General features: G+C 55.5%; 2 protein-coding genes across 2 annotated transcripts in view; one reads left to right on the top strand and one right to left on the bottom strand.

The window, feature by feature from the left end:
• LZTR1 (leucine zipper like transcription regulator 1) overlaps positions 1-5,178 on the top strand; it is a 34,967-nt gene extending 29,789 nt beyond the window's left edge. Inside the window, exons 17-20 of the mRNA XM_015650715.2 lie at positions 381-530; positions 748-853; positions 1,551-1,631; positions 4,370-5,178. Of these exons, the coding sequence (XP_015506201.1) occupies positions 381-530; positions 748-853; positions 1,551-1,631; positions 4,370-4,486 (454 nt within the window). The 3' untranslated portion in view covers positions 4,487-5,178. The remainder of the gene's footprint in view (positions 1-380; positions 531-747; positions 854-1,550; positions 1,632-4,369) is intronic.
• Positions 5,179-7,076: 1,898 nt separating this feature from the next.
• On the bottom strand, positions 7,077-15,181 carry RNPEP (arginyl aminopeptidase). Its single transcript, XM_015650716.2, has 11 exons — positions 14,757-15,181; positions 14,267-14,407; positions 12,577-12,725; positions 11,917-12,033; positions 11,565-11,800; positions 10,605-10,718; positions 10,284-10,396; positions 9,868-9,976; positions 9,069-9,293; positions 8,341-8,483; positions 7,077-7,344 (listed from the first exon to the last, which is right to left on the bottom strand). Exons 1-11 carry the CDS (start codon positions 15,150-15,152, stop codon positions 7,180-7,182), a joined length of 1,908 nt encoding a protein of 635 aa, XP_015506202.1. The 5' UTR covers positions 15,153-15,181; the 3' UTR covers positions 7,077-7,179.
• Positions 15,182-16,433: the final 1,252 nt, after the last annotated feature.

Below are 16,433 nucleotides of genomic sequence, written 5' to 3'. Positions count from 1 at the left end.
CAGTGGTATTTTACCAGAAGCATTTCACAGCTCTTAAAACAGCCCTGATGATTGGCAGCCTGTAGATACCAAGGAAATTCATAATGCTTTAAGCTCTCTGCTGCATCTTATGCAAATTAGAGAAAAAGCAAAGCACCATGTGTCCTAATTTTCAAGAAACAGACAAATTTCAGGTAGTTCTGATGGTAATTAGGGGGATTATATTTGGAGTTTTCACTGGCAGACATACATGAAAAAATAAATGAGCAGTGTTTTTGCCCAGGATGTCACTGGAATGTGTTGCTTTGGAAGCTGCAGTTCTGAATAGCAGCCTTTGAACAATACTGGGTTAAACCATCTGTCTGCAGAATGTGTTATATCAGTTTTATTTCTCTTTCCAGTTACTTTGAAGCCATGTTCCGTTCCTTCATGCCAGAAGATGGGCAAGTGAACATTTCTATAGGCGAAATGGTTCCCAGCAAGCAAGCATTTGAGTCCATGCTTAGATACATCTATTATGGAGAAGTGAACATGCCTCCTGAGGACTCCCTGTATCCTTAGATTCGAAGGAATTGGAGGATCTGTCTTAGTGCATGTCCAGCAGGTCACCTTCCTTTTGCTTTGGGTTGCCTGGCACAGACATGGCACAGAGAGGGTGGTCTGTCAGGGGGGCACCAGCAGGCTCTGTACTTCATTCCTCACAGGGATTTGTTTGCCATCAGTGCTCTCACCTTCTCTTTCTGGTTTATTCCTCAATGGGATGAACAGATACCTCTTTGCAGCACCTTACTACTATGGCTTCTCCAACAACAGGCTCCAGGCCTACTGTAAGCAGAACCTGGAAATGAATGTCACAGTGGAGAATGTGCTCCAGGTAATTGTCCCCAAGCACTTGAGTTAGTCACTCAGAGGAAAGCCAAGGGATCTGGTCAAGTGGGTAACTCCAGTGCCAGGTCTCTGGGACTGCCCAGACCCTTCCAGTGGCAGTGGCCCTGTGTGAAGACATGTGTAGGAGCCCAGCCTTCAGCAGCATTGTTCCTTACCTGGTACTGTGTCTCTTCTGTTCCTGTGCTGCAGGGTTCAGCAGGTACTGCTCACCTGGCTCCTCCTGAGCTCCCCTCCCCCATTACAGAACTGTGTTTCTAAAAGTCTTTCTAGGACAACCACGTGCTCAGCACTCAACTGTAAACCCTTTTTGGCAGACACTTGTTCCAGGGCAAATGGCAAATGATGGTCTGCAGGTGACAGACATTAGTCTTGTTTTATCAGTGATGCTGACAGGATCTGGCAGTAGAGTTTGAGCTAGCAAAAGATATTGTGTGGTAAGAAAGTCGATGCCAGCTACCAGGCAGACAGCCTGAACCTCTGCAGCACAAGCAGAAGCAATTCCTGCTGATAAGCTCTTGAGGACTCCATACATTTTAAATCCAAGGCTGATTTTTGAATAGTTCAGAAAAGATTCAGTTTGTAATGCAAAATGGAGATGTTGCTAAGAGGAGTTACCTGCTCTGGGTCAGAACTGTGCATCTGAGCTGTGCAGAACAGAAATCACATTTTTGTTCCTGCTCTAGATTTTAGAGGCAGCTGACAAGACCCAGGCCCTGGACATGAAGAGGCACTGCCTGCACATCATCGTTCATCAGTTCACCAAGGTTGGTTGCATCTTTTCTGTGGCTTTTGAGAGCTGCTGTCCTCTGTCACTGCCTTGGTTAAAGACATGTTCATATAGAAATATGTTTAATTCTTCCTCATGTGAGACAGCTGAGAGCTGGCTGCATGTTACTGATGCTCACTGACAGGACTGCTAGGCACACTTCTCACACCAAAGTAAATTAAAGACTAGAACAACCTAGTCTAGAAATGTGAAGCCCTTCCAAGCAGAAGTTACCCAAAACTGCTTCCATTTCCAGTTGTTCTGTTAATTTAGTGCCATGCCCTCATTGGGTTGGTGTGTGTATAGCAGGGTAAGTTTGTTGTATGTTGAGAGCACAGATCTCTCCCTCACTAGCAGTTACCAGTGTGCTCCTCATACTTCCCTTGAAGTATTCTCTATCATACATGTTTTATTGTCATGTGCTCTAAAACAAATTACCCAGTCCTGGCTGGGCTCTCTGTGATTTCCATGTTCAACAGTTGGACTCCATGGTCTTAGAGGTCCTTTCCAATCTTAAAAATTCTGTGGTTCTGTTTCGATGGGATTATACATTAGTGGCAGGAAAGGTCAAGAGCCTGATGTGCTGATGATACTCCTGTCCTCCCTTGAGAGAATAAGGATATTGGCATTTAATTGTTCATATGAGATGTGATCCCTCCATAAGAGTTCCCCAGCATGTCATCAGTTCATTGCTCATGTCATTAGCATTGCTGAAATAGGTAGGTAAATCATAGGAATTGGGATTTCTGGATGCTACACACATACTGATAATAATTCCCTAGTTAATATTCAAGTAGCTCGCTCTCCTTTGTATATTTAAACTCACAATCCTCCTGGGGAAAAAGAGCACTGCTGTGTCCCATTAGTGTCTGGAGAGAAGACAGTATGGTGTTCAGGCTCTTATTAAATGCCAAAGTTGCTGGAGCGTGACGCATTTTACATTCAGAAATAACTGAAATTGCATAAAAAGCATGGAGAGTGGAGCCAGAATCCAGAAATCACTCCCAGAGGAGAGTCCACAGCGTGAGGTTGCAGCCCCTGCCTTCATCCTGCCTGTTTCCTTCTGTCCCCATGAGTCCTGTGGAGCAGCCTAGTTCAGCAGGGATGGGGAATGGTCCCACTGCAGGGTACAGGACAATCCCTGGGGTTGGGGTCAGTGCCTTGCAGCTGCTGAGGGCTGAAATATCACAGTATGAAGTATCACTTCCCTGTGGAGGCCACAGGAAGACAAAGAGGTGTGATTCTCCCCAGAACGAACAGGGGGAAGTGGATATTGCAACACTGGGAGGCAGCAGTGGGAGCTGGAGGGCGTTCCTCAGCTGTACTTCCTCACCAGGATGTGGGGAAATGTTTTTTATTTCAACTCTTGACTGGTAGAACAGTGTTCATCAAAACGTGTCTGGAAGACTGTCAAGCAGATGTGCACGGAGAAATCTCAATTATGCAATGTTTTCCCTTGGCCTGAGAGGCCTCAGTGTGTGATTCTTGGCCTGGGCTGGGTGACTCAGTGTGGCTGGGCACGGACATTCTCTGCTCCTGGGCCAGCCACAGGCTCTGAGGGGGATTTGTTCTCAGGCACAAGCCCGGTGGGTCACCGGAGCTCAGGCAGGCTGGGCCCCTGGCTGTGGGATCTCCTGTTCCTCCAGTTACTTAAAGCTGTTCTGGGTTTGGGTTGTTAAGGAGTTTTCCCCACAGCAGGAGCATTACTGAAGAGCTGTTTGCCAGAGGTTCACTGCTTTGGGCAATGTGTTTTCAGGCTCTTGTGTATCAGTGTTGTATAAAACCCCTAATAAACCTGCTGTTGTGACATGTTTGTAGTGACACCCTGATCTGTTCTGCAGTGCGTGCCTGGGGTGGGGGCAGGATCCCACCAGTGCTAAGGGGGTCTCTCTCCATCCCAGTCCTGGCAGATCCTTAGACTGGGGATATCGCTACAAGCATATCCTGAGCTCTTTCTGAAAGCATCCTCAGCCATTTCCTTCCTGGCCTTCAAAGGTTGCTTGGGACATCTTTATTCTTTATCCCAGTGCAGCTCCCTAGAGCCAGGTGATAATGTCACTTGGGTACAGTCTGCCTGGAGGCTGGGGGTGTGTTAATGCCTCTAGACAGAGGGATTACTGGCTCCTTACCATGAGGTTGAGGGGAAAGATGGAATGTGTAGGGCTCCTTTTTGCTAACAGTTGAGCTTCTGAACAGTCCCAAAGCATGAAGTTTGTTGTAGATTCATTCTCCTCTGTCTGATGTGGTGGAGGTTTTCATTGGCAAGTGCTCCAGTGACCTGCTTTGACTGCAGGAAGAATGCCAGCAGAACCAGCATGGACACTGAGAAGAGCTGTTCCTCAGGAGCACAGGAGCAAAGGGATCAGGCCCTGAGTCACATTTTCAGTTCTAAACCACAGATCTCAGAGTTCAGACTGTGCTGGTGCCCAGCATTGCTGTTAGGAGAGTGCTCAGTCAGTGTCCTGTAGCAGTGGGGCTGTCTGTACCAACAGAGGGGCAGCTCTGGGGGCAGATTCCTCCTCCTCTCCACTCCCAGCAGTCTGAATTTGGTTCTAAGCCCTGACTGGAGCCCCATGGTGTGTTCCCTGCAGTCCAGCCCCACAGCTGGGATCTCACACCATCAGTGCCCAGCCAGACTTGCTGTGGGGTGTCTTGGGTAGAAGGGGAATACATGAGCTGTGATTTGGGGAGGGTTTTAATTTCTTCCTGTTTTTTTCTGTTTTGTTTTCCTTGAAGGTCTCCAAGTTGCCAAATCTCCGCTCGCTCAGTCAGCTCCTCCTCCTTGACATCATAGATTCCTTAGCTACCCACATCTCAGACAAGCAGTGTGCAGAGCTGAGTGCAGACATATGACATGCCTTGGTAATCCACCTTCTCATTTTTTCCTGAAAAACACGGGCACTTTAGAGCTGGCTCTGGTTTACTGTTACACGTGGAGGAGCTCAGTGTCTGCACACTACAGCAGGCCTGGAGGAGCAGGGACAGCTGAGGTGCTCTCTCTGGATTTTCTGGGTTTGTACCTTTGTGCAGCATTTGGACTTTGTTACATTTGTTACCCAAATGTAGACTTGAAATCCTTGCGGGCCTGAATTAATTCCACATGGTTTGGGGAGTTACTAAGTTCATAATCAAGCCCATTATTACTTTCATACTGTAAAATCAAGCAGTCATGAGTAAGAGTCTCTAATCCTTTGAAACACAATATTTAAAAATACTATTTAAAGAGCTTCAGCTGACGCAGCCCCAAGGGCTGTAAGGGGAAGTCAGAACGAAACTGGGAGCAAGAGCACGTGGTGTTCACAGGGAGACTGGACCTTGGACCAGAATGCATTGACTTTTCAGAGCCTCCATGGTGTGGATTAACAGATAAACCCCTGTGCAACTGCCCAGATTGGTGGGCTGTGGGAATCCAGACCTATGCTCTGCAGCAGGTCAGACTGGAAGATTATAGCAGTCCTCTCTGACCATCAAATCCATTAATCCTGTCTTGCTAAGCCTTTCTAAATCTATTTGTTAATAAAGAATTAACATCTCCTGGCATTTCATTATTAACTTGGATTTCATTTTGGAAAAAAACTAAGCAAAAAACGTTCTGCACTTGATGAAGGTCACATTGTTAAAAATAAGTGTGTTACATCTTGTTACTAATTTTATATTGAAGTGTCTCTGTGAGCCCTTGTCTTTGCAGGAAGGTGAATGAAGGCAGAGTGCCCTTCCCAGCCCATGCAGGAGCAGCTGCTGTTTCCTCCCCTTGCAGCCCCCAGCTCTGTGCTGGATGCTTCCCACACTGCACAGGAGAGGAGAGGAGCTTCACCTCTTCTCACAGCTGGATGGTGTTGATTGGAGAGCACCAGAAATGTGGTGTTGGTAAAGTCTCTGGTGGTGGAACTGTCCCAGCCCTGCCCAGAGCCCTTGGAGCTGCTCTGGGAGGGAGTGAAAGCCGGAAATCAAAACCTTGTCCTGCTTCAGCTGCAGAGGGGCTGCTCTCTGCTTGTCTGAAGCTGGAGTGGTGCAGGATCCCTGCTGAGACATGCAGCTCCCAACCCTCATATTCCCACCCTTGCAGCCATGATTTTCATTCAGTGAGGTGTTCCTGGAGCAGCAGTTGTGAGCTCCTTGTCAGCATCCCACAGCCTGACACACCTGCACATGCTCTGGTGTGCAAGGGTATCACAGTCTGTGCAGTGGAGAACATGTCACCTGTTTAATCCAAGGGAAGTGCTCGAGGGACCACCCTGTCTGTCTCCCTGCTGGCTTGCTCAGGTGAGTCAGACCAGAGGTGACAGGTGCTTCTGAGAGCCAAGGGCACCTTTTAAACCAGAGGTCATGATAATTGTACTGACAGGCTCTGTGTTCCCTGGGAAACCAGATTGGCAGCTGGAGAAAGGTTCTATCTACACTGCAACTTTTAACAACACTACAGTCTATTTCCAGTAATGCTGATCCACTAGAGGACACCCATTGCCCAGGGAAGCATTTTCTCAGGCTGAACAGCTTGGTTTCAACCATGCCATAACCAGCCCTCTAAATCCTGAGCCCACTTGTGAGGAAATGTGCAACCTCCTCACCCTCTGAGCGTGCACTGCGGGGTCTTGGCTTTAGCAGGGGGTTGGATTCAGTCACAGCTGTAGGCACCAGAGTGCTAAGTCAGAGATTTAGTGTGAAAACTTGTGCCCACTGAGATTTGCCTCTGGGCTGGTGTTGTGCAGAGTGGCAGGACAGTGCACCTCTGAGAGGACATCCCCAAGTTTCCTAGGAGATCACAGGATGGGAGGTGTTGTAGGGAGCACACAGACTGTGGGGTACACATGAGCTTCCCAGGACAGTTAGGTGTTCTTGTTATCACCACCTTGGTACCATCATGGCCAGCAGGATCTCAGGTTACTGAGGCTCCTGCAAAAACTGCAAAACTCCTTGGGCAGTTTTGTACTGGAATTTGTGCAGTCATATACCTGCATTTGATAAGGAATAAGGAACATTGGGGCTGTCCAGCTTATTCCTACAGTCTCTTCCCCCTGCAGGCCCCACTGGCTCTTTAAAGCCCTTGGGACTGCTGGTGGGAGAGCAGGAGCACCCCTTTCCTCCAACCCAGTGTGAGCCCCAGCATGGTGGCAAAAAGCAAGGTGGAGAAGCAATCCCCAACTCCTCTGGTGCAGCAGCTCAGGGCATTGGAGCCAGGAGGTCCCAGTTTTGCCACACTGCACCAGCTCTCCCTGTCCCCCCTGTCACACAGGACCTGTGACAGCTGGGCAGAGCCTAGCAAGGAGCTGGATCAGGGCCAGGAGCTGCTCCAGCCCTGCAGGCACTAAGGCCAAGCCCCCCATCCCTCCAGTGCCAGCATGGAGAGAAGCCAGCAGCACCCCAAGTGCCCAGAGCAGGGCTGGCAGTGGGGTAGGGAGTCACTCTGAGGTGGCCCGTGGCTCACTGGGAACAGGAAGAACACTGAGAAAAAAATTACACATTTTAATAAGGAAATGTGCAGTGAGAGGGAGGCACTGAGGTCCTGCCAGCAGAACAGTGGCAGAGGAAGCAGAGCCCAGGCTGCCTCAGGCCTCAGCACCCCCCAAGCCCAGGATCTTCTTGACATAGTTCTGGACGTTGATGTGGAGCTGGGGGGCCGTAGCAGAGAAGATCTCCATGGCCAGGGCCCGGGTGGCCTCAGAGCCACCCCACATGGCACGGTACAGGGGCAGCGTGTACTTCTGCTTGCCCTGCAGGGAGACAGAGCAGTTATGGCCCAGGTTCTGCCCCAGGCCCGGGGGTGACACCCCACATTCCCCTCCCCATCCCCAGGATGCCTCCAGCATCAGCCTGCTCTTAGCAAGGCACAGAGCACATGGCAATGGGACCAGACAAAGAATGCTGCCATGGGCAGCTCCTAGCACCACAGCACCTGGAGAGGGGAGAACACCTGGACCTTGGAGAAGGAGCAGACCCTGAGAAGTTCATGAAGTTCAACAAGGCCAAGTGCAGGGTCCTGCACCTGGGTCAGGATGGGATGGATGGAGGGGTGGAGAGCAGCCCTTCAGAGGACTTGGGTGACAAACTGGGTGTGACCTGGCCATGTGCTCTCCCAGCCTGGAAAGCCAACTGTGTCAGAGGGTCATCCCCAGCAGTGTGGGCAGCAGGTGAACAATTCTGCCCTCTCATAACTCCCAGCACTGGAGCACTGCATCCAGCTCTGGAGTCTACAGCAGCACAAGACACACATGGACAGAGCAGGTCCAGAGGAGTCCATGGAGCTGTTCCAAGGCTGGAGCCCCTCTGCTCTGGGGCCATGCTGGGAGAGATGGGGGTGTTCACCTGGAGAAGAGAAGGCTCCAGGGAGAGCTCAGAGCCCCTTGCAGTGCCATGGGACTTTGGAGTGACAGGACAATGGGGACTTGCTTCCCATTGCCAGACAGCAGGATTCAATGGGATATTGAAAAGAAATTCTTCCTGTGAGGGTGGTGAGGCCCTGGCACATCCCTGGATGTGTCCAAGGCCAGGTTGGATGGGGTTTGGAGCAGCCTGATCTAGTGGAAGGTGTCCCTGCCTGTGGCATGGGGTGGAGTAAGATGAGCTTTAAGGTCCCTTCCAAGCCAAACCATGCTGTGGGACTGTCAGAAGCAAGGGCCAACCCCTGTCTCTCTGGCACTGAAGGCCTTGTGCCCTTCTCTCCCCACTGGCATGCTGCTGGGCACTGCCACCACTGCCCAGGGACAAACCTGGCTGTGCAGGAAGTCCTTGACTTTGCTGTACTCAGCCTCCAGGTTGTTCTTGAGGACAATCTGACACCAGCGCAGTCGCAGCTCAGCGTTCTGGGCCTTGGAGATCTTGGGGTACATCTTGCTCAGCCTTTCCACATTGCCTGTGAGAGGACAGCGGTCACCATCCCCCATGAGGCTCTGACCCAGCTCCCAGGGAACCCTGAGTCCATCCCAGCTGTGCTGCAAATTCTCTGGGATCCTCCCAGCTTTGGGTCAGTCCTAGCCCTTGCCCAAGCACCCCCCACCCCCAGTTCTGGAGCACCCCAGGCACTTGCTGGCTCTGGGCAGGATGGTGCCCATGTTGGGCCTTCCACGCTGGGCAGCCCTGCAGGGCCATGTGCTGGTGGCTTGGGGTGCCAGTACAAAGTGGGGGGAGATTCCTCAGCAAAGAGGGCAAGGAGAATTGTGGTGACACAGGGACCACCCAGCAGAGCCAGCCTGGGGACAGCAGAACTGCACATGTCCCCACAAATGGAGGGACATGCTTACCCTGGCTCTCCATCCTCCACCACACCAACTGAGGCTCCCCTGGAACCAGCAGCCACAGAGCAGTTGGAGAGGGGCTGATGGCCACACACCCATGTGTGTCCCCCCTGATGAGCCTTCACATCCTCAGCCAACTGGCTGCACTGGGGTACCTCACCCTGTGTCTCCTCTGGGCACCAGAGCCCCGAGAGTTCACTCACCTTCAGGCAGGGGGGATTTCTGCAGGACCTGATCCAGGAAATAGACCAGCTGGTATGTCCTCCAGCCCATGATGTCCACGGCTTCGATCGCCTCCATGTTCAAACCATCGGCTGCCCAGAGCTCTGCCAGCTCATCCGCCGGCCTCATCAGCTGCTGCCCCGGCGACAGGTCAGGCAGGTAGGGCGGCCAGCCTGGCACGTTCAGCCAGCGGTCAAACTCAAACCCTGCAGGAGGCAGGAGGGAGAGCTGGGAACAGATCCCTGAGCCCCATACCAGGTGCTGCTGCTCAGACCCCCCACTGCCTTCCCCCAGTGCCACCAAACCTGCCTGAGGACCACCACAAACTAATGGGGTGAGGCCATCAGACACATGGCTTCAGGGTGTGCTTGTGGGTATCAGCCCCAGCACCACCAGCAGGATGAGCTGGCTCCAGCACAGAAAGTTCCTGCCAAGCCTGGATCTCCAGCAAGGCTGGGCCTGATCCCAGTGCTCACCAGACTCACCAGGCTGAGTCATGGACACCCCATGAAACAGCACCCAACTGCAGAGCAAGGACTGGGTTTGAATGGAAAAAAATCAGGCTGAGCTGGCACATGCCCAAGCCTGGGCCTGATCCCAGCTGGCCAGTGCCATCCATGGCTCCTCCAACAGAGCTGGGCTGGCAGCAACAGCATCTCCAGTGAAACACACAAACCCACGAGCACAGGCTCTGGGGGACATGGGCAGCAATGACACCCACGGGTGCGGGGCTGTGACGTGGCAGCCCCTGCTCCCTGGCCAGGATGACGCTGTGCTGACCTGGGATGGAGTCCACGCCTTTCTCCTTCAGGTCTGGGAAGTACTCCAGGAAGAACCCGAGGGTGTCATCTGCAGTGATGCTCTGGAACTTGAACCGGTTCACGTAGGCCTGTGGGGACAGATGGAGCTGCTGCCAGACACTCACCCCAGCAGTGCTGCCCAACCCTCTGTGTGCTCCACCTCATGGGGGAACCCATTCCAGCACCCTGCATCCCCAGGGATACCCCTCAACATTCCCAGCACCTGCTGCTAGCACAAGGCTAGGCTCTGCCTTCATCTTTATTCCCCTATTCACATTCCTGTTTCCCACCTCTTCTTCCTCTCCCCAGCCATCCTCTCAGCCTGTCCTTCCCAGGGTCCTGCTGTGCCCTGGCTCCTGCTGTGGCATTTTGGATGACTTTGCAGCTCACACCCACCTGGAGGAAGGCATCAAACTTGCTCTGGTTGCCCACAAGATGGGCCAAGTAGCTAACAAAGCAGTATCCCTTCTCATAGGGTGTTTCGTTGTACGTGTCATCTGGATTGACCCCTAGAAAAAGGCAAAACCCTCAGAAATCTCTGCCCACCTGCAAAACAACACATCCCTCACGTGCACCAAGATCTGTGCTGGGCACGGCCTATCCCATCCCTTCCGGGTCCCATCACCCACGCTGGTGTCACTGGCAGTGGAACAGCCCAGCTCCCCCCAGCTCCCCTGTCAGCACCCCACTGCCCCGAGCCCAGGAGCACCCTCAGACCTGGCTCGATCACCACCCGCAGCTTGTTGAGCGGGTGATCCTCCCCGGTGGCGTCCATGTGCTGGCGCAGGAGGGCCCTTCCCGTGGCAGCCTCCAGGCAGGTGTAGGGCAAACCTGGGCAGAGACAAGAGGAGGCATTCGGGGAGCCCGGCCAGACCCCTGCGCACTGCGGGCACTGGGAGCACTGGGAGCACTGCGGGCACTGCGGGCACAGAGAGCACTGTGGGCACAGCGGGCACTGGGAGCACTGGGAGCACTGCGGGCACTGGGAGCACTGGGAGCACTGCGGGCACTGGGAGCACTGGGAGCACTGGGAGCACTGCAGGCACATCGGGCGCTGTGAGCACTGTGGGCACAGCGGGCACTGGGAGCACTGGGAGCACTGCGGGCACTGGGAGCACTGAGGGCACTGCAGGCGCTGCAGGTGCTGTGAACACGAGCTTCTGGACAGGACTGTCCAGGGGGGAGCTCAGGACTGGTATCAGCTCCACATGGGAGCTGCAGGAGGATGAGGAAGGTGAGGCAAGGGCACAGTGCCCATATTCCTGCCAGGGGTTGCAGGAATTTTTGCTCCATCTCAGAGCAAAGGCCACCAGAAATCACAGACTGGTTTGGGCTGGAAGGGACATTAAAGATCACCTCGTTTCACCCTCTGCCATGGCCAGGACACCTTCCACTAGACCAGGTGGCTCCAAGCCCCATCCAACCTGGCCTTGGACCCTTCCAGGGATAGGGCAGCCACAGCTTCTCTGGGTCACCTGTGCCAGGGCCTCCCCAAACTCACAATATCTTATCTAAACCTACTCAGTTTTCACAGGACCTTGCAGCTGCTGCCCTTCACCTCTCCTGAGATGCACAGGCTCCGTCCCCAGTGGCACTTGGAGGGACGTGCTGAGCTGTGGGACACAGAGCCCAGCCCCACAAGGGCTCAGCACCCCACAGCCAGGCACGGCCACGCACCGTAGACCTCGGTGGAGATGCGTCTCTGGGCGTACATGGTGAAGCCCTCGTTCAGCCAGAACTCGCCCCACGTGGCGTTGGTGACCAAGTTGCCAAACCAGCTGTGGGAGATCTCGTGGATGATGACGTCCACCAAGGAGCGGTCCCCGGCCAGCAGGCACGGCGTGACGAAGGTGAGGCAGGGGTTCTCCATTCCACCAAAGGGGAAGGAGGGCGGCATGAACAGGATGTCATACCTGCCAGGGAAGGCCGGGCTCAGACCCCACTCCTCCTGAAGACGGGGCTGGGGACAGAAGGAAACTCTCTCCCTGTCCCTGGGGAACCAGATCCTTCAGGAACTTTCCAGCCATACCTGCCCCAAACATAAGGTCCAAAGAGTTTCTCTCCAACCTCCAGGAACTCCTCAATCACCCCATCATACTCCTTCTTGGCAGCCTCGATCAGGCAGGGCTCGGCCCAGACGCGGCTCCTGGCCAAGTGCAGAGAAAAGGAATTTTAACCATTAGGGGACTTTCACCTTGTTGCTTCATCAGACAGAAATTGCACAGGTTTATTCCAAAGGAAAATAAAACCCTGCTAATAAAGGCTTCTAAAGAGGTCAATAGTGCAAATTGTTTTGATTTCTTTCCTTGTCTGAATGTCAAAGGGCTTTTATATGGCTGCAGTGGCAGCCAAGAACTCAAGAAAGCACCAGCCTGTGAGGAAATGTGGGATGCTCCAAGCACAGGGACCCACTGCCCTCATTCTCGTGCAGGGTAACATGAGCAGAGCCAGGGACCCTCCTGAAGGTGAGGGAACTCAGCATCAAGGCTCCTTCTCTCTCTCCAGTTTGAGAAGGACCCTCACCCTGTGAGCCCACGATCTGGTGACAGAGACAAGGACTGACTGTGCCATGTTTATGGCCAGAACCTCTGCTCTCCAGAGCCCCACAGAGCAGGGAGAGGCAGGAGGTGGCAGCCACAGGAGCTTCACCATGAAGCTCCCACAGCTCTGGAGCCCTCCTGAGCTTTACCTTGGGCCAACATCAGCAGACACGATGTCCCCAACAACCAGAGCGATCAGGTAGGAGGGGATTGGCTGGGACATCTTGAATACAAAGGTGTTATCCTTCTGCTTCTCCCAGCTCGTGGCACTCATCACAGCTGTGAAGCCCTCAGGGACCTGAACACGTGGATAAAACCATCCATTAGATCCACAGCACACACAGTGGGAGGCCAGCTAAGCCAGCTGGGATGCCACAGTGTCTGATGACAAATGCATACCAGCCTGAAGATGCTGGGGTTGAGGGCACTGCAGGCTTTGGGGAGCAGAGCAGGAACACCCTGAGCTCACACTTGGGATCCCAGCTGCATCTCTGCAATACTGGGATACCTGGAACTGCCCCAGGTGCTCCTGGAGCTACCAGGAGATAAGGAAATGCTGGAGCTGCAGGTGTGGAAGGGCAGAGGATGCAGATCCCTCAGCTGCTGGCTCCCCTCCCAGTTCTTGCACAACAACTCATTCTTCCTGTTCCCAAGCAAGCGTAGAACCCATAGCAAATCCACCAGCTTGGGCTGAGCCCAGGGGGACTGATCCAGTGTCCCCTACCCCAAACAGGGGGTGAGCCCCATGGTACACAGGGAATACAATTTCCTTGGTACAGAGCATCACACCAGAGCGCAGCAACAGCCCCATCCCACGCTCACCCTGTGGCACCAGAGGGGCTCTGCCCTGGGAGAGCCAACTAAATCAATCCTGGTGCCACTGGCACTGGCTTGGTGTCATTAAGCAGTTCCCCTTGCCCACAGCAGGCCAGCACGCTGCAGTGGCCCAGTGCCAGCAGCACCACATGTCCACACACAGGCAAGGAGGGAATCTGGATTTAATGTGATCTTTGGGGATCAGTAGCTGCTCCTTCCTGGAAGTTTGGCAGCTCCAGAACTGCCACCAGGACCCAGCATGGCCCAGCACCATCACCCTCCTCCAGCTGCTTTCCCCCAAACTCAGCTCTTTCTGCAATAAACGCCAGGAGCTCTGGGCAGGACAGCCAGGCCAGCACATGCATCCACTCCTGGGCAGCAGCACTGCAGCTGGGGAGAGGCAGGAGCACCCTGGGGCTGCTTGTCTTCATCCAAAAGGGCACATAAGAGGAAAAACAGCCCAAGTACAGAGTGATTTCTCAGCTGGGGCCTGAGGAGGAGGGTTTGAAGCAGTGTCCCTGCTGTAATGCCCCAGTGCTTTGGCACATTTCCTGCAAGGGACCCAACAGCTCAGAACAGATGAACCTGGAAGGGACATTAAAGATCATCTTGTCTCACAACCTGCCATGGGCAGGGACAACTTCCCCTTGCCCAGGCTGCTCCAAGCACCATCAAACCTGGCCTTGGACACTTCCAGGGATGGGACAGCTTCTCTGGGCACCCTGTGCCAGGGCATCTCCACCCTCACAGCCAAGAATTCCTTCCCATTATCTCATCTATCCCTGTCCTATGGCAGTTTGGAGCCATTCCCCCTTGTCCTGGCACTCCAGATCCTTGTCCCAGGTCCCTCTCCAGCTCACTTGGAGCCCCTTCTCTTCTCCAGGTGAGCATCCCCAGCTCTCCCAGCCTGGCTCCAGAGCAGAGGTGCTCCAGCCCTTGGATCATCTCCACGGCCTCCTCTGGACTTTCTTCCCCAGCAAACTTTGCACTCAGGGAGGGTTCTGCTCCTGGGGCTCCACTTACCTTCACGGTGGCTGAATAGGTGAACTTGACTGAAGGAGTGTCGAAGCAGGGGAAGAAGGACCTGTTGAGCACAGCCTGGCCCTGTGTGTACATGTAGGGCTTCTGCTTCCCCGCCGTCTGCTCAGGGGACAGCCAGCACACCTGGGGAGGGACCAGGACCCCAGTGAGAGGCGGCTCGACCACAGCTGCTCCTTGTGGGAGCTGGGAAGGGGCTCCTCACCCGGGGGTGCTTTGCCCACGCCAGGCCTGGTGTCCCCTGGACCACCCCCCCAGCTCCAGGCGGGTCTGGCGGCCCCCAGTCTACACCCAGTGTCCTCCCAGTCCGTGCATCCTACCGGGCTCGGCGTCCCTTCCATCCACCTGGTCACCCCTCGGGCTCGGTGTTTCCTGGACCCACCCTGCTTATCCCGGGCCGGGTGTTCCCCGGTGTCCTCCCACACCCCCTACACCCCCTCCCGGGCCCGGTGTTCCCCGGTGTCCCACCGCTCACCCCGGGCCCCTCGCCCGCCTCGTAGTCGATGAGGAGGGTGAGCAGCTGCCCGGCACGGGGGGCCTGGGGCAGGGCGATGTGCAGGGCGCTGCCATAGCTGGCGAAGGGCCGGCTCTCCACGGGCAGCGCCTGCCCGGCCGCGTCCCCGGGCCCGCCCGGCGGCGGCAGGAGCGCGGCGCGGCTCACGGCCAGCGCGGGGTGCGCGTCCAGCCTCAGCTCCGCTCCGGCCCGCTCGCACCGCAGCTCCAGCCGCGCTCGGCCCCGCAGCCGCCCCGGGCCCGCGGCCGCGAAGGACACGCTCAGCTCCAGGTGCAGGTGCCGCAGCGACCACGGGCCCGCGCTGCTGGCAGAGGCCGCGTCCCGCACCGGGGCCGGGTCCCGCACCGGGGCCGCCATCGCCGCGCCGGGAGCGGGAGCGGGAGCGGGGCCGGGCCGGGGCGGGACCGCCCGGCGGGGGCGGGAGGCGGGTCCCGTCCGGGGGCGGGCACGGGGCGGTCCCGGGAGACGGGAAATCCACGGATGGGGGATGGAGGGGACTCTTGAGGAGGAGATCCCTCGGGGTTCCACGAGTGGGAGATGGAGAGAAATCTGTGGGTGGGATCCGTCGGAGATCTAGGGGCGGGGAATGGGGGCATCGATAAGGTGGATCCATGGGTGGGGGATCCGTGAGCGGGGGGTGGAGGGGACATGCGGTGGGACCCATGTTACGGGGATGTAGGGGGATCTATGAGGGACCTATGGGGGTTCCAGAGAGAATTCAGGAGAAGAGGGGAATCCATGGGTTGGGCAGAATCAAGAGAGATCTGGGGGAAATGAGGAATTCGTTGGGGCAAGGGATCTAGGAGCATCTATGGGCGGGGATCCATGTGGGGTGGGGCGGGGGCGGCAGAATCCAGAGGATGGGAATCCATGGATCAAGGGAATTCATGGGGGACAGGAGGGTCTATAGGGTTCCAAAATGGGATCCACTGCAGGGTTCATGTCGGGCTCCACGGACAGAGGAGGGGAGGGGGGGACCCAGCACAGGCGTCAGTGGGAAAATCCAGAGGGAACTTGAGGAAGGATATGGATACAGATCCATGGGAAGATCAAGTTCGGGCGGGTGTGTCCAGGGGTCGGGGATCCATGTGGGATGTGGAGAAATATACGGGGGAATCCAGAGGGCGTCAAGATCCATGGGGAGAAGATCCAGAGCCGGGGGTGAGGTGGGACAAGATCCATCAGGGGAGTCAGGGAGGGATAGAGGGAGAGATCCATGGAGGGGGATCTGGGGAAGAGGGGATTGGGGGTGAATGGGGCCGGGATCCATAAGAAATTCGCTGCGGTGTTCATGGGGGATCCTGAGGGGTGCTTGGAGGGGACAATGTCGGGATCCATGGGGAGGGGATGGAGGGATGGTCCACCGGGAGGACTCGTGGGGACATCCGGGGAGAATCGAGGAGGGATATCGAGAGGGATCCACGGGGGATCCACGGGGTCAGGGCAGCCATGTGGGATCCATGAGAAATCCGAGGAGGGGACGTTCCGTGGGGGACTGGGGGGATCCATGGGGTTTCCCCGGCTCAGGCTCCGTTGCCGGTTCCAGGCGCCGCGTCTCGGCAGCCGAGCAGCACCGGGCTGGGGGGGCCGCCCCCAGGGACCGAGCGGGGCAGGGGCAGCCCCGCACCGGCATCTCCG

This window comes from Parus major, chromosome 26 (genome assembly GCF_001522545.3).
Source record: "Parus major isolate Abel chromosome 26, Parus_major1.1, whole genome shotgun sequence".
Lineage (NCBI taxonomy): Eukaryota > Metazoa > Chordata > Aves > Passeriformes > Paridae > Parus > Parus major.
Note: the sequence above shows the minus strand (reverse complement) of the source record. Positions and strands in the feature narration are given on the sequence as shown.

Coding starts and splice junctions, on each gene's coding strand:
- RNPEP (XM_015650716.2), bottom strand. CDS start 15,152: ATGGCGGCCCCGGTGCGGGACCCGGCCCCGGTGCGGGACGCGGCCTCT. Junction 12,034..12,576: donor TCTGCTGATGTTGGCCCAAG/GTAAAGCTCAGG, acceptor GCACTTGGCCAG/GAGCCGCGTCTGGGCCGAGC. Junction 7,345..8,340: donor AGGACTTCCTGCACAGCCAG/GTTTGTCCCTGG, acceptor GTCTCCCTGCAG/GGCAAGCAGAAGTACACGCT.